This window comes from Scyliorhinus canicula, chromosome 1, assembly GCF_902713615.1.
Source record: "Scyliorhinus canicula chromosome 1, sScyCan1.1, whole genome shotgun sequence".
NCBI lineage: Eukaryota > Metazoa > Chordata > Chondrichthyes > Carcharhiniformes > Scyliorhinidae > Scyliorhinus > Scyliorhinus canicula.
This window is the reverse complement of record NC_052146.1, coordinates 147,005,325-147,027,775: the sequence shown is the minus strand read 5'-3', so window position 1 is coordinate 147,027,775 and position 22,451 is coordinate 147,005,325. Positions and strand designations below refer to the sequence as shown.

Genomic DNA, 22,451 nt, shown 5'->3' with positions numbered 1-22,451 from the left:
TTAGCAACCACTCAGTTAAAAAAAGATAATCAAAGACTACCGACTGTTCACCAGGTTCCTCATTTTCTACCCAATCAACAAAAGAAAGTCACTTACATGAGGTTTGATTCGGTCATTCAGAAGAGACATTGGAAGTTTGGTCTGCTTCATAACTACCCTGTAAGGATCTTTCATAACGTTGCCCATCTCATCTTGGAACGTTTGCAGTAATGACTGCTTTATGACTCGAGTGTTACCTGTTCATAAACCAAAAAGATTTGACAGCATTATATCCTTTCTCAAACAAAGTAGTCTTTTTGTCAGGTTTAAGAAAAAAAATCTGTTCAGTGTGTTACGATCAGACAGAGCATACACACAGTGAACTCTGTTCCCAGGGTACTGCTCTAGGATCAGGCTGCTAGCATGTGGATGATACTTCCATCAGAATGGATTTCCTTAGCTCAGTGCTTTTCAAACATTTTTACCCGAGACTCACGTTGGCCAACCTTTGCGATCCACGCCTCATTCGCTTACCTTCAATGTGAAGATCTGGAGATGCCGGTGTTGGACTGGGGGGAGCACAGTAAGAAGTCTTACAACACCAGACCTGAGGAAGGAGCAGTGTTCCGAAAGCTAGTGTTTGAAACGAACATGCTGGACTTTAACCTGGTGTTGCAAGACTTCTTACTGTGCTTCAATGTGAAAAGGGAACCTGCTGGGTCTTCACAATCTCACTCGAATCAGGTTCAAAGGAGACGGGGGCAATGCGCATATCAGGTGCAGCCTTCAGCAAGTTCCTTTGTGACATCTTCATCTTTATGAAAATGGAAAATCTAACTCGCACATGTAGGGCCCACGTGAAGGGCAATAGCAACAAAATGCTTGTTTTACTCAGCACTGGATACTCCTGGGAGATGCTACTCCAGGATGCTGATAGCCTCAAGGGTTTTTGGCATGTTTTTAATCTGGTATCACGGGTCAGCTACAGCATCGTAGTATTTTAATTTGGAGCCAGCTAACAAAACACCTTTTTCACCCACCACTTTGCTTTCAAAATCTGAAACTTCTCTCATTTGCCAGGACTTAACTGCATAAAACACACACGGGCCTTACATCCTTATTTACAATGGCATAATTGGCAAAACCATACCTCAATTCATCTTTATATTGCTTTGTTCCAGAGTAAGTTTTTTCTTCATAGGCTATAAACCAGAGGCCCTGGAGCTCTGTACAAAGCTAACACTAGCAGTGCTCTGTCCTGCCCTGGACTCTTGTGAGCAGCTCTCTCCAGCAGATTCTGTTGTGAGATCCTGTCCAGTAGGTACATAACCTATTTGAGTCTTTGGCTGTCACTTATTTTTAAGGAAACAATTCATCTTCACAGTCCTCTTGCCTTACTTGCTGGCAGCTAGGAAATAGAACCAGCTCTCCGCTGTGATTTGGCGCCAAAAGCACATACATAGAGGGCACTTGACACCGACACCAAGTATGCATGCAGGGCATGTGACCTGCTCACTGTTACCGCTTCTGGCTGAAGACTGCACATAGCTTTATTTATTTTCATTTAAAAAGGCGGCAGTGGCTACCATTCCCAATTTAAAAGTTGGTAGTGGCCATTTAGGAACTTCTCACCCCATCTGGACCCTCCCGACACCCACCCGCAGGTCGCGGCCAGCATTTGAAAAACCCTGCCATGGCTCACTGTTTCATCTAATTGAGGAACTGAGGTCATATACTTATAAGGTGGGGAAATTTTGGATGCAAGTTTGCATCTTATTATCCAGGAGCACCAACATTAAGCCAACAAACAATAAATAAAATCATTAGCATGGTTCAATTCAAAGAGGGAAGAATATTTAAACTCATGTGCACAGTTGAAACATCGACAAATTCTCTTGGGTCGATTATTAATTCAACTCCCTCATTCCTTCACTCCCAGCAACTCCTGCTATTAAGTTTCTAACATGTCATTATGTTCTGTTAAAAATAAAAATAAAACAAAAATAGGCCCCCAAAACATTTTTTCCTTATATTTAATTTGAACAAAAGGGTCTCAGTTACTGTAATAGCCAATGAATAATATCTATCTCTGGAGTCTAAAGTGTGCATTAGCTATATACTCAATCATATTTAGATGACAAATGTTACTTTGTAATAATTATACGTTGTACAGACACTAGAAAAATCTGAACAGAAAATAAGTACACTCTGACTTCATATTTCTTTGAATTTCTTTGCATTGTATTACTGCAAAAATGTAAGAGACTTATTTTAGCTGCAGTTTCTGTAAAACCCCAGACAGTAAGTTCCGACCACCCATAGCCAGTGATCACTATGAACGCTTTCAGTTATGTATGCAGGTATAGCTCGTGCATACGACACCCACATTCTATCTGCATGGAAATATAAACTCACCGAACCATTTGATATTTGGCTCCACACGGGCAACGGTGCCAGGTGAAACTGTCGACTGGTATTGCAAGGGTTTGATAACCTTTCCTGCTTTGTTTCTTGGAGGGAAGAAAATAAAAATAGGTATGCATGTAAAATTTTATATTTCTAAGGAAGTTGCTACACTGTGAAATCATGCAAAAATATAACACCTTGATAAATTTGAAAATAGATGGGGCCAACAGTGCAACATGCACCATCACAAAGTCTGGAAATTAATTTCTAACATTCTTAATAGAAACTGAAGCAAAACCGCAAAGTGGATAAGGCATAAGGATGCAATTACAGACTATGGCTTAATAAACCACATTCATCCTGATGCAAAAATATTTTAATTGCAGGGACAGAGATCATATTGGTCCTTTAGAGGATGAGAAGGGAGTTTTAATAATGGGAAATGAGGAAATGGCTGAGGAACTGAACAGGTTTTTTGGGTCGGTCTTCACAGTGGAAGACACAAATAACATGCCAGTGACTGATAGAAATGAGGCTATGACAGGTGAGGACCTTGAGACGATTGTTATCACTAAGGAGGGAGTGATGGGCAAGCTAATGGGGCTAAAGGTAGACAAGTCTCCTGGCCCTGATGGAATGCATCCCAGAGTGCTAAAAGAGATGGCTAGGGAAATTGCAGATGCACTAGTGATAATTTACCGAAATTCACTAGACTCTGGGGTGGTCCCGGTGGATTGGAAATTAGCAAACGTGACGCCACTGTTTAAAAAAGGAGGTAGGCAGAAAGCAGGAAATTATAGGCCAGTGAGTTTAACTTCGGTAATAGGGAAGATGCTGGAATCTATCATCAAGGAAGAAATTGCGAGGCATCTGGATAGAAATTGTCCCATTGGGCAGACGCAGCATGGGTTCGTAAAAGGCAGGTCGTGCCTAACTAATTTAGTGGAATTTTTTGAGGACATTACCAGTGCAGTAGATAACGGGGAGCCGATGGATGTGGTATATCTGGATTTCCAGAAAGCCTTTGACAAGGTGCCACACAAAAGGTTGCTGCATAAGATAAAGATGCATGGCATTAAGGGTAAAGTAGTAGCATGGATAGAGGATTGGTTAATTAATAGAAAGCAAAGAGTTGGGATAAATGGGTGTTTCTCTGGTTGGCAATCAGTAGCTAGTGGTGTCCCTCAGGGATCCGTGTTGGGCCCACAATTGTTCACAATTTACATTGATGATTTGGAGTTGGGGACCAAGGGCAATGTGTCCAAGTTTGCAGATGACACTAAGATGAGTGGTAAAGCGAAAAGTGCAGAGGATACTGGAAGTCTGCAGAGGGATTTGGATAGGTTAAGTGAATGGGCTCGGGTCTGGCAGATGGAATACAATGTTGACAAATGTGAGGTTATCCATTTTGGTAGGAATAACAGCAAACGGGATTATTATTTAAACGATAAAATATTAAAGCATGCCGCTGTTCAGAGAGACTTGGGTGTGCTAGTGCATGAGTCACAGAAGGTTGGTTTACAAGTGCAACAGGTGATTAAGAAGGCAAATGGAATTTTGTCCTTCATTGCTAGAGGGATGGAGTTTAAGACTAGGGAGGTTATGTTGCAATTGTATAAGGTGTTAGTGAGGCCACACCTGGAGTATTGTGTTCAGTTTTGGTCTCCTTACTTGAGAAAGGACGTACTGGCGCTGGAGGGTGTGCAGAGGAGATTCACTAGGTTAATCCCAGAGCTGAAAGGGTTGGATTATGAGGAGAGGTTGAGTAGACTGGGACTGTACTCGTTGGAATTTAGAAGGATGAGGGGGGATCTTATAGAAACATTTAAAATTATGAAGGGAATAGATAGGATAGATGCGGGCAGGTTGTTTCCACTGGCGGGTGACAGCAGAACTAGGGGGCATAGCCTCAAAATAAGGGGAAGTAGATTTAGAACTGAGTTTAGGAGGAACTTCTTCACCCAAAGGGTTGTGAATCTATGGAATTCCTTGCCCAGTGAAGCAGTTGAGGCTCCTTCATTACATGTTTTTAAGGTAAAGATAGATAGTTTTTTGAAGAATAAAGGGATTAAGGGTTATGGTGTTCGGGCCGGAAAGTGGAGCTGAGTCCACAAAAGATCAGCCATGATCTCATTGAATGGCGGAGCAGGCTCGAGGGGCCAGATGGCCTACTCCTGCTCCTAGTTTTTATGTTCTTATGTTAGAAAGCACAACAATGGTGAACCTCCATTTTACCTCACAGCTGAGTGCTCAATGTAACCCAGTAATCTTCTACCAGGTCTCTGTCAATATTGTCGTGGATTGACTGCAACTGACCCTTTATCCTGCCATCACTGTAATTTTGCACAGCTATAGCGCGGATCTCTGATATCTACTCACGTTGCTAAAATTCAAACAGGCAAACCACATCTGTAGCACCATGTGTTTGTGTTTAATGTTACAGCATCAGTGATTACTTGAATCATGAAAAGTTGTGGAGGTATCTTTTCCTAGGTTAAAATTCTTTTCAATTGCTGTCACAACCTAGAGCTTACCAGGGTCCTATTAACATCCCACTTCTCTCCCCTCCCTTCCCTCGCACCCTTTTACAAAGATACAGCAGGCCAATAAAGTGTTGGCGAAATCAAATTATGGAGTTGCATCGTCATTTCGAATTGGATGACTGGGTATTAACTACTGTACAGATAAATTGTGGTATTTGTTCATTGAACTTCATACTAAGAAATGATTGGGACACCTACCTTCGTTCTTTCTGTCTGTACATATTAAGGCGTTTAATAGTCGCCCGGTCCCTCCAGTGGCCTGCATCTTTGGGCCGATCTGCAACAAAACAAAAGAACCAATAAATTACAAACAACTGACCAGATTTCAAACTGCATTGATTAGTCTGATATTTCTGTCACTTTACCACAAAATTTAAATTCTGAAATCATAGAATCCCTACGGTGCAGAAGGATGCCATTCGGCCCGAGTATACACTGACCCTACAAAAGAGCACGCTCACCTAGATCCACTCCCCCGCGATATCCCTGTAACCCCACCTAACCTTTTTGAACACAAAGGGGCAATTGTATCACAGCCATTCCATCTAACCTGCACATCTTTGGATTTTGGGAGGAAACTCACACTGACACAGGGAGAATGTGCAAACTCCACACAGCCAGTCTCACAAGGCCGGAATTGAACCCAGCTTCCTGGTGCTGTAATGCAGCAGTGCTAACCACTGTGCCACCGTGCCAAATCAGGGATCATTAATGCAGTAAGGTTGAATTAAGTTTTAATGAAGAGGAACCCATCCCTGTGGAACATACTAAGATTTTTAAAAATGTTTCATATTTATGCATGTGTAATATCTCATAATCAATATGCATGTTATGACTAGCTAGAGAAACAAGTTGACTTTGCAGAACAGACAGGGAAGGCAGAAGAAGAATATTGTTAGCTGTTTCAGATTTTTTGTTCAAATAATTTTTCTCCAACAAGCCGGTAGAAATCTAAAATTTGCCTCGCAACTCCCTAAATACTTAGTGACTCAATTAATGATTGGTATCTTCCAGAGGCTGGTCTCAACTAGTTGTCAATTTTTAAAAAGTTTGGTACAAGCTTAAAGAACAGGTAAGCTGGTGAACAAATAATAAATATTTTTATACTGCCGATTCATTAGATACCAAAACTGTACAAACCTACTTGGCATAACACCACTCAGGATGTGCCACCTTCATAATCAATGAGACTATACTCTTCTAATTACAATCTTTATTTCCCCAACAATCTTCAGGTTTTCCTCAACAATTTTGATTCATTATTTTCATTGAAATAGTGAGATGTGAACAGGAAATCATACTCAGGAAGTCATATAGACAATATTTTTTTCTGTCAGATTCTCATCCTCGTCTATAAATCCCTCCATGGCTTAGCCCCTATCTCTGCAATCTCCTCCAGCCCTACCGCTCACATCTATTCTCCTCTTATTCTGGCCTTTTGAACATTCCATTTTTAAATCTCTTAATCTTTAGCAGTCTGCAATCAGGTGCCTTGGTCGCAAGCACTGGAATTCCCTTCCTAAACATCTTGAACCTCTTTCGTTCTTTAAGATGCTCCCTAAAACCCACCTCTTTAACTAAGCTTTTGATGATCACCTGCTCTAATATTCCCTAATACCTCAGGCAGATGCCTGCAATGATAGTGGATTGAATAAGTGAAGTGTGTTAGTGTGAAACGGAGGGGAGGGGAGCAGGAAAGAGATGAATGCCGTTGTAACCTGAGAGGCAAAGGACTTTCCTTTGTCAAGCAGGAGCAAGGGGTGAGAAGAGTGCCTTAGTTTTGAACAGTGAGGAAAGAGGATGCTTAAAACAAAATAACCTCCAAATTTTTCGTATCAGGTTTGAGAGACTCTGGTCAACATTGTCCTTTCCATGCCTCAGCTGGTACATGCTTTGGTGCGTGGAACAGATGCACGTAAACCAAGAATATCTTGGGTAACCTGTCCTTTTAAATCCTAAACTACAACCAGAAAATTGATACATCACAGACTAAGGCCATTTGGCCTGTTGGGTCTGTGTTTGCTCTTTGGAAAAACTATCCAATTAGTCCCACTTACTGGTCTGCCCCAATGGCCTTGTAATATTTTTCCCCTTCAAGTATGTATGCAATTCACTTGTGGGAATGCATCAAACCTGCTTTTACCATCCTTTCAAGCAGAAACAGAAAATACTGAATAATCTCTTTCTATTGCAATTATTTTTGGTTTGGACCTTATCACGACACCTTGGGTTAAGGATTTCTGATGCATTGGGATGAGTTTCAGTCAATGACTTTCTGAATTTCAGGCTTTTGCTTCTTCCTTCTAGGCTTGAGATAGTTTCTCTGCCAAGATGTCTAGTTTCTCTGCAGACTGAACATCTTCCTTCTAGGCTAGAGATGATTTTTCTCTGGCAAGGTTGTCTATTTTCTCTGCAGACTCATCATCATTTCATGTATTCAGCCAAGGCTGTGCCAGGCACTCACTGCTTTCAGAACAATACAGCAGTTTTCCCACTTCAGCAAGCTGAAGAGAGAATTCCTTTCACTTCCAGGGTCGACACACTTCTGCCAAGTTCTCTCAGAGAGCATCATGCAGGGACCAATCACACTGTTTCTGACAAACCCATTAGTTGCCGGTTAACTAATTGAACCAAGTATCTCCAAAGCCGATTCCCAAGATTCACTCGGCGCCAAAGAGTCTGGCTTCTCCTCTCCAACATACAAAACCTGGGAAGTGTCCTGGCAAGCAGGCTGTTTTAACTGAGTCTTCTGCTTAAAGGCACATCCCAATGATGGGTCCACGGACCAAAAATAATTAAATTAAAGAATTGGGAACCAAGGAAATAACAGGAAGGACTCTTCAGCCTTTTGACACCGTCTATTACTATTTTAACTCTAACTGTCCCCTTTTCATTATGGACATCCAGTCCCTACATCTTCAGCCCTCTCCAGGATGGTATACATTTCTTCCTTGAACCAAAGATAAACCAGCCCCCATCCATCATCACTGTCCCTCACCCCTCTGAACTTGTTTACATTCAACAATTTGTCTTTTGACTCAGCTTGTTTCTCCCAAATAAAAGGTGTTGCTATGAGAATCCATGTGGATCCAAGCTATGCCTGCCTTTTCATAGAACATTGTTTCAGCAATGTTTGAGCCCCCTCCCTCACAGCTTTCCCCAGTACATTGGTAAGTGTAAGTGTTGATTTCTATTCTTGCCTCAGACTAGAAAACTTCAACAACGTTGTTTTCAGTTTTCACCCTTCCCTCACTTGGTCCATCCCTACTCTTCCCTCCCCTTCCTCAACTTTGCTACCCCTAATTCAGTCTGCCATCAGGTATTTGAACCTTTAATTTTCTGCTCCACTCCTGCACTGACCACTGTCTTTGACCTTCTATACCAGGGGTGGGCAAACTTTTCCGTGCAAGGGCCACATTCATAAATTCACAATTCACAAAAGGCCGCATAGTATATTAAGTAAAATAATTACTTCACCCGGTTATGATTCTGGGCGCCTCATATAGAACATAGAACAGTACAGCACAGAACAGGCCCTTCGGCCCTCGACGTTGTGCCGAGCAATGATCACCCCACTCAAGTCAACGTATCCACCCTATACCAGTAAGTAACCCAACAGCCCCCCCCCCATTAACCTTTAAAAAAATTTAAAAAAAAATTTAAAAAAAAAAATTTTTTTTTTTTAATGACTTGGTGGGCCGCAGAAATACCTTTGGCGGGCCGCATGCGGCCCGCGGGCCGTAGTTTGCCCACCCCTGTTCTATACAGTTCTAACAAAGCTCAAGGAAAAACACTGCATAGGAATGGGGAGGTCATAGCTGTATTGCTGCTGGATTAGTAATCCAAGATAATGCTCTAGGGACACAGGTTCAAATCCCACCACCGTAGGTGGTCAAATTTGAATTAAATAAAACAAAATGGAATTAAAAGTCTAATGATGGCCATGAAACCATTGTTTATTGTTGTGAAAACCATCTGGTTCACTAATGTCCTTTAGGGAAGGAAACATGTATGCTATCCTCATCTAGTCTCGCCCACATGCGACTCCACAGCAATGCGGTTGACTCTTAAATGTCCTCAGAAAGTCTCATCTTCACATTGAGGATACCCTCGAAATTGGGTGACACACCACCAACATCCTATATGTGATAGATTTCGAACACACCTAACAACTCAAGATTGGGCAGCCATGAAGCACTGTGGGCCAACAGCAGCAGAATTGTACTCAACCACAACCTGTAAACTCATGGCCTGGCATATCCCCCACTCTATCATTACCACCAAGCCAGGAGATCAACTCTGGTTCAATGAAGAGTGCTGAAGGGCATGACAGGAGCATACCTAAAAATGAGGTGTCAACCTTGTGAAACTACAACACAGGACTAGTTATGTGCCAAACAGCATAAGCAGCAAGTGATAAGACAGAGCTATGCAATCCCATGACCAAAGGATCAGACCTATGCTCTGCGGTCTTGCTACATCCAGCCCTTAATGGTGGTGGAAAATGAGGTAACTCATTCAGGAGGAGGTTCCACAAACATCCCTAACCTCAATGATGAAGGTGCCAGCACACCAGTGCAAAAGATAAGGCTGATGCATTTGCTACAATCTTCTACCAGAAGTGCCGAGTGGACAATCCATATCAGCCTCTTACGGATGTCCCCAGCATCACAGATGCCAGTCGTCAGCCAATTTGATTCCCCCTTCATGATATCAAGAAACTGCTGAGGCACTGCAAAGGCTATGGGCCCTGAAAATATTCCAGCAATAGTAATGAAGACATGCTCCAGCCACAACATTAGCATCTACCTGGCAACATGGAAAATTGCCCATGTACATCCTGTACACAAACAGCAGGACAAATCCAACCTGACCAATTACTACACCATCAGTCTACTCTCGACCATCTGTAAAGTGGTGGAAGGGGTCATCAACAATGCTATCAAGTACTATGGGTGTATCTATACTACATGGATTGCAGCGGTTCAAAAAGGCAGCTCACATGCAGCGTTTAAAAAGGCAGCTCACCACCACTTTCTCCAGGGAAACTGGGGATGAGCCAGCAAAGCCCACACCCCTCGAATGAATAAAACAAAACATTGGAAGAGGCCATCTGGTCCTTTGAACTTGCTCCACCATTCATTAAAACCATGGCTGAACTGGTTATGGTCTCAGCTCCAATTGCCTGTCTGTCCCCAGAACCCTTTACTACCTCGCCTAACAAAAATCTCTCTAACACTCCCTTAATTCAGAAACCCAGCCTCCACTACTTTCTGGGGAACAGCATTCCACACATTACCAGCCCTTTGGTGAAAAGGTTCTGTTCACCTCTGTCTTAAAAGGGAGACCTCTTATTTTTGAACTATATGTGCTTAGTTTTAGTCTCAAGAGTCCTCCAGGTCCATCCTATCAAGGCCCCTCATATTTCAATAAGATCTCCTCTCGTTCTTGTAAACTCCAATGGGTATAGGTCTAACCCTTTCAACCTTTCTTCATAAGACAATCCACTTCATCACAAGAATGAGTCCAGTGAACCTTCCCTGAACTGCTTCTAAAGCAATTACATCTTAAATTTATATTAAAAATGAATTATGGCTAGAAATCAGTTCAGCACTTCACAGTCATCTAAACTCAACAACTTCAGATCATAACCACTTCTCTCATTTTTTCAGTAAGAAGTCTTGCAACACCAGGTTAAAGTCCAACCAGTTTGTTTCAAATGACTAGCTTTCGGAGCACTGCTCCTTCCTCAGGTGAAGCAGTGCTCCGAAAGCTAGTGATTCAAAACAAACCAGTTGGACTTTAACCTGGTGTTGTATGACTTCTTACTGTGCTCACCCAAGGCCAACGCCGGCATCTCCACCTCATTTTATAGAGAATGGGTATAGACCAAGATTCTGTGTTGTAATTTTCAACTCTTCCAGACTCATCTTTTGTTTCTTTTATTGGATCCTTTCTACAAACAGTTCTTTTTAAAAAATAAATTTAGTGTACCCAATTATATTTTTCCCCCAATTATGGGGCAATTTAACGTGGCCAATCCACCTAACCTGTGCACCTTTGGGTTTTGGGGGCGAAACCCACACAAGCAAGGGGAGAATGTGCAAACTCCACACGGACAGTGACCCAGAGCCGGGATCGAACCTGGGATCTTGGCGCCGTGAGGCAGCAGTGCTAACCACTGCAAACCATGCTGCCTTCTACATCCAGCTCTGATGAAATGTTGTAGACTTGAAACTTTCACTTTGTTTCTCTCTCCAGATACTGCCTGACGTGCTGAAAATTCCAGCACTATTGGTCTTTATTCCAATTCCTCTAGCCTTGCACCATTATCCCTCATCATTTCATCTTTATCCTCGATCTTCTTTTTTGTATATTCCACCCCTTTGGCTGCTTACATCCTGTTACATCCATAACTTTATGCAGTTCTGATTAAAGGTCAAATTTGCTCCATTTCTCTTCCCACTGGTTCTACCTTTCCAGCACATTCCATTCTGACGTCAGATTTTGAAACACGGGTGCCTGTGGCAGAACAGGCATATCCGAGAATGTTTGAAGATTGAAGTTAGAGCTCCTGCAATTTGAACCCATAACACCATTGTTATGTTAGATGTGTTCAAAGTGAATACATATCTAGACTGGATAGCTTGAGTAGTGGCAGCATTTCAAATTGTTTTCGACAGCCTTGTGCATCAGTTCCTCTCTCCCGAATACCTCCCTTCATGAGCAATAACCCCCCCCCCCCCCCCCCCCCCCCCGCCCCCCCCCCCCCCCCCCTCTGCCTGCTCCATCAATTTTGTTGTCATTTTCACCTTCCGCCTGCTTCCACACATCCTGGTAGTTCCCCCAATTGAAGTTTCCACCTTATCCCCGTCTTATGCCCAAAATCTCTCTCCTTGCTGCCCAAGTTTCAGTCTCTCCTCACCCCACCTCCTAGTCTGGCCCCGCCACATTTCTCTCTCGCTCCCCCAACGCACCCAGTCTCTCTCTCTCGTCCGCCCTCACCCCATCTCTCTCACCCTCCCCCACCCCGTCTCTCTCTCTCGCCCCGTCTCTCTCTCTCTCGCCCTCCCCCACCCCGTCTCTCTCTCTCGCCCTCCCCCACCCCGTCTCTCTCTCTCGCCCTCCCCCACCCCGTCTCTCTCTCTCGCCCTCCCCCACCCCGTCTCTCTCCCCCACCCCATCTCTCGCTACCGCCATCTCCGTCTCTCTCCTCAATCTCACCCCATCTCTCTCTCACCCCATCTCTCTCTCTCCCCCACCTTCTCTCTCTCTCTCTCTCTCTCCCCCACCTTGTCTCTCCCACTCGTCTCTCACTCTCCCCCACCTTGTCTCTCACTCTCCCCCACCTTGTCTCTCTCCCCCACCTTGTCTCTCTCTCCCCCACCTTGTCTCTCTCTCTCTCCCCCACCTTGTCTCTCTCTCTCTCTCTCCCCCACCTTGTCTCTCTCTCTCTCTCCCCCCACCTTGTCTCTCTCTCTCTCTCTCCCCCACCTTGTCTCTCTCTCTCTCTCTCCCCCACCTTGTCTCTCTCTCTCTCTCCCCCACCTTGTCTCTCTCTCTCTCTCCCCCACCTTGTCTCTCTCTCTCCCCCACCTTGTCTCTCTCTCTCCCCCACCTTGTCTCTCTCTCTCCCCCACCTTGTCTCTCTCTCTCACCACCACCTTGTCTCTCTCTCTCACCACCACCTTGTCTCTCTCTCTCGCCCACCATGTCTCTCTCTCACCGCCAACCATGTCTCTCTCTCACCGCCACCTTGTCTCTCTCTCACCGCCACCTTGTCTCTCTCTCACCGCCACCTTGTCTCTCTCTCACCGCCACCTTGTCTCTCCCTCTCTCCTCACCCTGTCTCTCTGCCTCTCCCCCATCCCACCCATCTTTCTCCCTCTCCCTGCCACGCCTCTCTCCCACCCAACCCGTCTTTCTCCCTCTCTCCCGACCCGATCTCGCTCTCTCCCCAACCCACCTCGTCTCTCCCACACTACCCCACATCCCCAGTCCCCCCTCCCCCAAATCCCCAGTCCCCCTCCAGTCATTGTGTCTGTCTCCCCCAGTCACTGCCCGTCTCCCCCAGCCCTCACTCCCCAGTCACTGCCCGTCTCCTCCAGCCCTCACTCCCCAGTCACTGCCCGTCTCCTCCAGCCCTCACTCCCCAGTCACTGCCCGTCTCCTCCAGCCCTCACTCCCCAGTCACTGCCCGTCTCCTCCAGCCCTCACTCCCCAGTGACTGCCCGCCTCCCCCAGCCCTCACTACCCAGTCACTCTTACTCCCCCAGTCCCCCCTCCCTGTCACTGCCCGTCTCCCCCAGCCCCACCCTCTGCAGCCGCTCCTCGACAGTCACTGCCTGTCTCCCACAGTCCTTCCTCCCCAGTCACTGCCCGTCTCCTCCAGTCCTTCCTCCCCAGTCACTGCCCGTCTCCCCCAGTGCCCCCCTCCCCAGTCACTGCCCGTCTCCCCCAGTGCCCCCACTCCCTGCCCGTCTCCCCCAGTGCCCCCACTCCCCATCTCCCCCAGCCCCCCTCCCCGACACTGCCCATCTCCCCCAGTGCCCCCTCCCCAGACACTGCCCGTCTCCCCCAGTGCCCCCACTCCCCAGTCACTGTCCATCTCCCCGTGCCCCCACTCCCCAGTCACTGCCCATCTCCCCGTGCCCCCACTCCCCAGTCACTGCCCGTCTCCCCCAGTGCCCCCACTCTCCAGTCATTGCCCGTCTCCCCCAGTGCCCCCTCCCCAGTCACAGCCCGTCTCCCCCAGTGCCCCTTTCTCCAGTCATTGCCCGTCTCCCCCACTCCCCCGCCCTCCCCACTCCCCCGCCCTCTCTGGCCCTGCACAGAGACTCGCTCTGTGCGGCCCCCTCTCACCCGGGTTGCTGCTTGATGTTGACGGGTTGATGCTGGCTCGGCCCTTGTAAAGAGGCTTCACCATCCTGTCGGCACTCGAGCTCCCGATCCGTCCACAGGCACCTCGCGGCCTTGCGTCATCAGCGTGCGACCAAGGCCACTGACGTCATCACCCGCCGCATGAGCAGAGCTGCTGCTGGATACTGGATTTGTCTTCACTGAGTCTTTGATATGAGAATGAAAAGAATTGCTGGAAATTCTCAGCAGGTCTGGCAGTATTAGTGGAGAGAGAATCAAAAAAAATGTTTCAGGTCGACATCCTTTTGTCACTTCAATCACTTTAAATGTAAAGAAACAGTTGCATATATATCAACCTTCACAACCGCAGGATATTCCAAAGTGTGGTTTACAGCCAATGGACGACTACATTATGTGTGGCCATTGCGGTAACATTGGAACCGCATCAGCCATTTTGTGTCCATCAGCAAGTTTGCACAAGCAGCTGTTTGTTGTCTGGCCTACTGAACTTTATCTTCCAGAGGCTGAGTCCCAATTAGAATATAATAGAATCCCTACAGTGCAGAAAGAGGCCATTAGGCCCATCGAGTCTCACCTACACTCTGAAAGAGCACCCCGCCTAGACCCACTCCCCATAACCCTGTTACCCCACCTAACCTTTAGACACTAATTCTCAGACACTTCCTCCTACCTTTCCATGACTGAATACTGAACCATTATTTACAGGACTGATACGGACCTGATATCTTCTGGAATTTTTCCCTCCACAGTTTCCAACTTCATAGTCCCCTAACCCTGCACAGGCCGCTTGTACCTCCTTCGCAAAATTCACAAACACGGTTGCCCTGGTAGACCCATCGTATCAGCCTGTTCCTGCCCCACTGAACTAATTTCTTTTCATCTTGACTTCATTTTCACTCGCGTTGCCCAGTCCCTTCCAAACTATATTTGTCATTTTTCTGATGCCCTATGTCATCAACATTTCCAGTTCATTGCCCTAACTGGCTCCTCTTCACTATGGATGTCCAATCCCTCTACGTCTTAATCCCTCATCAGGAGGATCTGAGGGCTCTCCACTTTATCCTTGAGCAGAGGCCTAAATAATCCCCCTCCACCACCACTCTCCTCCTCCTAGCTGAACTTATCCTGTCATTCAATAATTTCTTCTTTAACTCACCTCACCTCTTGCAAATAAATGTTTTGATTAAGGGTAGCCGAATGTGTCCCGCTTATGCATGTCTTTTTGTGGGGTAAAGGTGGAACATTCCTTGTTCCAGTCCTCGTCAGGCCATCTCCCACAACCCTTTCTCAGTTACATTGATGGCTAAATTGCTGCCACTTCATGCCCTCATCTGGCTCTGGAAAAAATTATCAATTTTATTTCCAATTTCTACTCCTCTCGCACCTTCACATGGTCCATCTCTGACAGCTCCCTTCCCTAGCTTGACCTCTCTGTCTCCATTATTGGCAATAGACTGACCACCAACATTCATTACAAGCCCACTGATTCCCACAGCTACCTCAACTACAGCTCCTCACACCTCCCCTCCCTGTAAGGACTCCATCTCATTCTCTCAGTTTCTCTGCTTCTGCAGCATTTGTTCTGATGATGCCCCTTTCAGAAACGGCATTTCAGATATATCTCCCTTTTTCTTCAACTGAGGTTTGCCGTCCACTATGGTTGACAGGGCAGTCAACTGTGTCTGACCCGTCTCTTGCACCTCTGCTCTTACCACTTTATCTCCCTCCCAGAACCATGAATAGATCCCTCTTCTCATTTTTCACCCCTCTGCAATCAAAGGTTCATCCTTCACCATTTCCAGCAACTTCAGCACAATGCCACCACAAAGCACATCTTTCCATCTCCCTCTCGTGTCAGTATTCTGCAGGGATTATTCCCCCTGTAACTCCCTGGTCCATCCTAACCCTTCACCCCTTCCCAGGGAACATTCCCGTGCAATCGCAGAAGGTGCAACACTCTCCCCTTTACCTCTTTCTTCAATGTCCAGGACCCAAACATTCCTTTGATGTGAATTTTCTTGCACCTCCTTCATTTTAGTCTATTGTATTTGCTGCTTTCAATGCAATCTTCTCTACAATGGGGAGACCTAACGCAGACTGGGTGACCATTTCACGGAACACCTTTGCTTTGTCTGTAAGCATGACTTCAACCTTCCGGTCACCTGCCATTTCAACTCAGAGTCTTGCTCTAATGCCCGCATGTCCGTCATAGGCCTGCAGCAGTGCTCCGGTGATGCCCAATGCAAACTGGAAGAACAACACCTCACCTTCCAATTTGGAACGTTACAGCCTTCTGGACTAGCACAATGGTAGCACTTTTGCTTCACAGCTCCAGGTTCGATTCCTGGCTTGGGTCACTGTCTGTGTAGAGTCTGCATGTTCTCCCTATGTCTGCGTGGATTTCCTCCGGGTGCTCCGGTTTCCTCCCACAAGTCCCGAAAGACGTGCTGTTAGGTAATTTGGACATTCTGAATTCTCCCTCTATGTACCCGAACAGGCGCCGGAATGTGGCGACTGTCATAATATACATCCAAGTATATAATGGAGTGCAGACAGGCAGTGATTGACACACAGGATGACCAGTAAGCACACAGAACAGAGCAGCCAATCACCAGACAGGACACTACCACTATAAAGCCAGAGGGCACTAGGTTTCCCGCGCTCTCTGGACCCAGCCACTGAGACAGTCAGAGTTTGTGAGCTAGCCAGTGCAAACACCATGCGGTAGCTAGTAAATCTGGTTAGGCTAGTACTAGGTCTCCAGTCAAGTCAGTATAGTGTCAACCAACAGTTGAACATGTGTAGTAGTTAAGACGTTAAATAAAATCGTGTTGCATCTTCTCAAGTGTTGGAGGTCTGTCTCTCGCTACACTGCATCAAGTGCAGTCCACGTCGACCCAGCCTGCCTAACACATCAGCGACTAGGGGCTTTTCGTAGTAACTTCATTGTAAGCCTACTTGTGACAATAAAGATTATTATTAAAAACGCTGAGTTCAACAACTTTTGATCACAGACCATAGAATCCCTACAGTGCAGGAGAAATTTGGCCCATCGAGTCTGCACCGACTCTTTGAAAGACTTCTCTACCTAGGCCCAATCTCCACCCTGTTCCTGCAACTCCACCCGAAGGGGCAAATTAGCATTGCCAATCCACCTAACCTGCACAATTTTGGACTGTGGGAGGAAACCAGAGCACCCGGAGGAAACCCACGCAGACACGGGGAGAATGTACAAGCTCCACACAGAGGTTAGAATTGAACCTGTGTCCCTGACACTGAGGGATTGTGCCAACATGCTGCCCCCAAACTGTGAACGTTCCCTTCCATCTTCACCCCTTTTTGTTTTTTGCTTCCTTGGTTTCTCCCCATGCAAACAACCTCCCTCCTCCACAGGGCTCCTGTTCCTTGTTTTTAAATTTTGCTTTCAATGAGCACTGACCTTTGTTCTCCTCGTAACACATTCTGCAATCTTACCTTTATGCCATTATTAGCAATTTTTTCTTCCTTAATGCCACCATAAGTACTTGTTTCATCCTGTGTCTGTGTCATCTTTGCCAACCTTTCCTTAGCCCTGACCTATACCTGACCTTCAATTCTTCCCCATCACCTCCATCTATTTCTCCAACTATATAATCTATTACATTTATACCCGTCTCCAGTTCTGAAGAAGTCATGCGGACTGGAAACATCAACTCTGATTCTCTTGCCACATATGTTGCCACACTTGCTGAGATTATCCAGCATTTTATGTTTTTATTTCATATTTTGAGCATCCGCAGTATCTAGCTTTTCTTATTACGGACAGGTAATCTGCTTGTTTAGTGATGTTGATTGAGAGACAGATATTGGTTGTGGACTCCCCTGCCCAAGACACCACTACCCAGGACACCACAACCCAGGACACCACAACCCTGGACACCACAACCCAGAACAGCCCTACCCGGGACAGCACTATCCAGGACACCCGTACCCGGACACCGACACACATGACACCGAAAGACAGGACAGTGACACACAGCGGACGGGTGGACACGAACTGCCATCCCAGGGGACCATGGATTCTGGGTCGGACGATGCTCACGACACACCGCCACTGCTATCTCCAACACCCTCCACTATCGCAGAGACTCTCACCTCGGTTGGGCACTTTAGCGATGAGGCTTCTGGTACACTTACTGGTGCGCACCACACAGCCGGACCGGTACAGCAGGTGGAGGTAGGAGCAGCAGAGGGGCTGGGAGGTCGGAGGGCATCCTGGCCGAAGCAAACATCTGCCACCCAGACGGGCCCCAGGTTCCTGGAGTTACCACACCCACCCATAGACCCGATGCAGTCACTGAACCAGGGACGATCGAAGGGAGTGACGGACAGCTTGTGGCGGCTGCAGACCCAGGTGGAGGAGTGCACCCGCGTCCAGGAGCTGGGACTGGTGCCGCTCATGCGTGCCACTCAGGCTGAAACCGCATGGGTGGCGTCCGCGGTGGAGGCAATGGGTGCAATGGTGTCAGACATGGGGAGCAGTATGCAAGGCATGGGGCTTTCCGTGCAGGCGGCATCTGTGGCCCAGGACATTGCTGCCCTCTCACAGGAAGCCATGAGCCAGAGCCAACAGCAGAGGCGCTCAATGCCGTGGCCCTGTCTCAGCAGGCCATGGCCCAGTCTCTGCAGGCAGCGGCCCAGTCTCTGCAGGCCATGGCCCAGTCTCAGCAGGCACTGGCCCAGTCTCTGCAGGCCATTGCTGAGGGCATCGTTGAGGGCATTGTTGAGGGGGCATTGGATGGCCAGTCCGTTCACACCCCCGACCCATGTAGAGGCCCGGAGGCCATCGGGCACCCCGAGGAAGGAGGAGGTGCTGGGGCCCGTCCCGGGTCCTCCTGTAGGGGAGATCGCGGAACACAGTGGCACCTCGGACTCCCCCCCCCCCCCCACTTCTGTCGCAGGTGCATCTGGTGGGCAACGGGCAGGACAGGCTGGCAGCTCGCCATCCCAGTCACCCGAGCCGCAGCCTGGCCCATCTAGGCCGGGCCGCCCCAGGAAACGGCCGCCAAAGGGATCCCGAGTCACAGGGCAGGAATCTCAGGAGTCCACCTCCAGTTCAGCTGTACCATCTGGGGAACCACCTAGGCTTAGTCAAAGGGCCCGTAAGGCCAAACAATTAGACACTGAGTAAGTTGGCACAGGTGCAGGGCACAGACAAGTTATAGGCACTAGGGCACGTGTATGGACTGTTTGTCATCAAAATCACTTTCACCCATACTAATCTGCATTTGTGCTCTGTCCGAAGCATGCGGGTGTGTGGTATGAGGTGAACGCCAGTGTGTGTGTGAGGGGTGGTATTACGTCGGCTCCAGGTGAGTGTGACCCCCCCTCCCCCCAGGTCGCCCTCGCCATACCCCTGGGCAGAGGACGGGACCGTGCGCTGCAGTGTCACGGCCGCATGCAGGGATGGTCCGGGTTGAGGGTTGTACCATGGCCATGGGTCAGACATTGTCCAACGATGTAGAGCCAGGAGCTAATTGCAGAGTGGGTTGTTATCATCCTCCATGGCCTGCAATAGACATGCTTCTACCGGCGGCCGTGTGAGCCTGGCCCGTTATGCCGCAGGTGGATGTGCAATGGAGGGGTGGTGTGCATGTGCGTGGCGTGGGGGTGGTTGGTGGTGGGTGGGTGGCGGGGAGTGAGGGTGGTCGGCTGGTGCCGTGGTGTGAGGTCTGGGCCCATACTCGGCGATTCTCACCCCACTAGTTAGTGAACCGGGCGGCTATCAGCCTGTCCTGTGCCTGCTGGCCCAGCCGGTAACGGTGGGCAGCCTCCCGTCCATGTCCAGCCCGTCTGTCCAGACCATAGACCCCATCCTCCTCATCTGGGGAGGACTGCGCCTCGTCCTGCTGCTCCTCCATTCTCCCCTCCTCTACCTGCGGCACATCGCCCCTCTGCTGGGCTATGTTATGCAGGACACAGCAGACCACAACAATGTGGCCAACCCTATCTGGCGGATACTGGAGGGCTCCTCCAGAGCGGTCCAGGCACCTGAAACGCATTTTTAGCAGCCCAAAGCACATATCTATCACACCCCTGGTCGCTGCATGGGCATCGTTGTAGCAGTTCTCCGCGTCACTCTGTGGCCTCCGTATAGGCGTCATCAGCCACGACCACAACGGGTAACCCTTGTCGCCAAGCAACCAGCCCCTCAGCTGGGGGGGGTGGGGGGGGGGGGAGTTGTCCCTCTAACATGCCAGGGACGTAAGACTTTGCGAATGTGTATGAGTCATGTACACTGCCCAGGTACCGGGCGCAGGCGTGCAGGATCATCATGCAGTGGTCACAGACCATCTGATGTTCATGGAATAGGTCCCCTTCCTATTGGTGAACACGGCCCTGTTATCTGCAGGTGGCAGCACGGCGACGTGCATCTCTTCGATCGCGCCCTGGACCATGGGAAATCCAGCCATGGCAGCGAAGCCGGCTGCCTGGGCATCCTGGCTGGCCCAATCCATAGGGAACTGGATGTAGCGGTCTGCAATGGCATATCGGGCATCTGTCACTGCCCGGATGCACCAGTGCACCGATGCCTGCAAGATGCCGGACAGGTCGCCACTTGGCGCCTGGAATGACCCCGTGGCATAAAAGTACAGGGCCACCGTAACCTTGACGGACACCGGGAGAGGGGATCCTCGCCCAGTGCCACACGGTGCCAGGTGTGCCATCAGGTGGCAGATGTGTGCCACGGTTCCCCAGCTCATCAGGAGTCTTCTCCTGCATGCCCGGTCCGTGAGGTCCTGGTACGACGAGCGGAGCTGGTACACACGGGGCCTCCTCGGTCGTCTCCGTGACGCAACCACCTCCTCCCCCTCCTCCTCCTCCACATCCTGTCGGGCGGGCGGACCTCCAGCCTGGGCGGCTGCCACCTGCCCCTCTGCGGCATGCTCCTCTACGACAGCCTGCGCCGCCTCCGTGGCAGGCTCCTCCTCCTCCTCCTCCCCCAGGGCAACATGTAGAAGTGCGGCTCCCGCCACGGCGGCCAACATCGCTGGCTGATCAGCAAACATAATGGCCTGCAGGGGGTCGGGGGGGGGGGGGACAACGACATGTCATCATTGCCTATCCCCCCCCCCCCCCCCCCCCCCCCACAGCCAGGTGCCAAGGGCTGCATTGGCGCAACTGTTGGAGGCTGGCACCTGGCCAGGCGGACAGCCTCCCTCGTCCTCTTCCCCCCTCACCGGCACTCGTTCTCTCCCCCCTCCCCAGCACTCGTCCTCTCCCCCCTCCCCGGCACTCGTCCTCTCCCCCCCCCACCCCCCCTGAAACCCCACCCCTCACACCCCTCCACACCCCCCCCTCCCCCACAGACTGCTGCCACGCCGTCACTTCTCCTGCGGCCACCCCACGCCGTGACCTACCTCCACGCTGTCCGGCGTCAACCATCAGCACTGGTTGACCCCGTTATATAAGGTGGTTTAATTTACGCCAGCGTGACCCGTGGTCACGTCGGCGGGACTTTGGCCTTTCCGGCCGGGAGAATTCAGGCAGCACCGGGGTCCATAGCGTCGCGCCGGTCCCCGCCATTCTCCGAGGCGGGCGGCGCGATTCACGCCTCACCGACTTTTGGGGGGGTCAGAGAATTTGGAGGACGGCGGGGGCGGGATTCATGCTGATCCCCGACGATTCTCCGACCCTGCGGGGGGTCGGAGAATCCCGCCCAGAGAGAGAGACCCTGTGTACAATAATCAGTTCTGACTGAATGGATTGATATTGTGGAAAATTGCCTTTGAGCCACCCTTATTGAAGATGTTTCGTAACTTTCATCAACGTGGTATCTTTCTGTTTCTCAATGCTGAAATTTGACATCTGATACAGGTAGTAATTCTTTGAATAGTTGCAAATGTAAATCAACATCATTGATGGATTTTTCTTGGAGGGAGAAAGTCAGTGTTGACTGACCTCGATAAAGCATCAGTAATTACTAGTTCTTTACCTGTTGTGTACTTCAGCGTGAAATCGTATCTTCTCAATTTTGTCATTTAACGTTAAGGCCTGGGAGTCATGTCATTTAAGATTTGTTTTCTGATGTGTACTAGTGGACAATGGTCAGTTTGCACTGTGAATTTTATGTTGTTCCTTGTGTCTTAATAAAGCTCGTAGTCTTAAAGTTGAAATAGATGCTTTATTGTGAGTTTGTTCTCTCTTCAGTGCTTAACTTAAAGTTACATCTATGCTGCTAGTCTGTCTTGCTACCAGCTCCCGTTCCTGTGAAGTGTGTCCTGACTTCCTGTTCGTGTGTATTTATACCTCTCCCGTGATCCCTCTAGTGCTTGCTCAGTTGTATTGCATCTACACAGATATACAATCACCACATCCCCCTTTTTCCTTAACATATTTTCTGTACAGTGTTAAAGAAAATTGTACAAAACAGTTAGATTACTTATGAAATGTGTATATGTACAAGTGATGATGATATTGGATAGTTTTCAAAGCAAATTAATATTTTTATTTTTATTTTTTTAATATAAATTTAGAGTACCCAATTATTTTTTCCAATTAAGGGGCAATTTAGCGTGGCCAATCCACCTACCCTGCACATTTTTGGGTTGTGGGGGTGAAACCCACCGTGTCGCGTCTTTTCGTCCGACGTCACTTCGTCCA

General features: G+C 48.5%; 1 protein-coding gene across 1 annotated transcript in view; it reads right to left on the bottom strand.

Annotated features, from left to right (window-relative positions):
- The window catches only part of gnl2 (guanine nucleotide binding protein-like 2 (nucleolar)), a 43,120-nt gene extending 29,171 nt beyond the window's left edge, over positions 1 to 13,949 (bottom strand). Inside the window, exons 1-4 of the mRNA XM_038801185.1 lie at positions 13,791 to 13,949; positions 5,127 to 5,205; positions 2,395 to 2,489; positions 97 to 236 (exon numbers count right to left, since the gene is read on the bottom strand). Coding sequence (XP_038657113.1) covers positions 97 to 236; positions 2,395 to 2,489; positions 5,127 to 5,205; positions 13,791 to 13,854 — 378 coding nt within the window. The 5' untranslated portion in view covers positions 13,855 to 13,949. The remainder of the gene's footprint in view (positions 1 to 96; positions 237 to 2,394; positions 2,490 to 5,126; positions 5,206 to 13,790) is intronic.
- Positions 13,950 to 22,451: the final 8,502 nt, after the last annotated feature.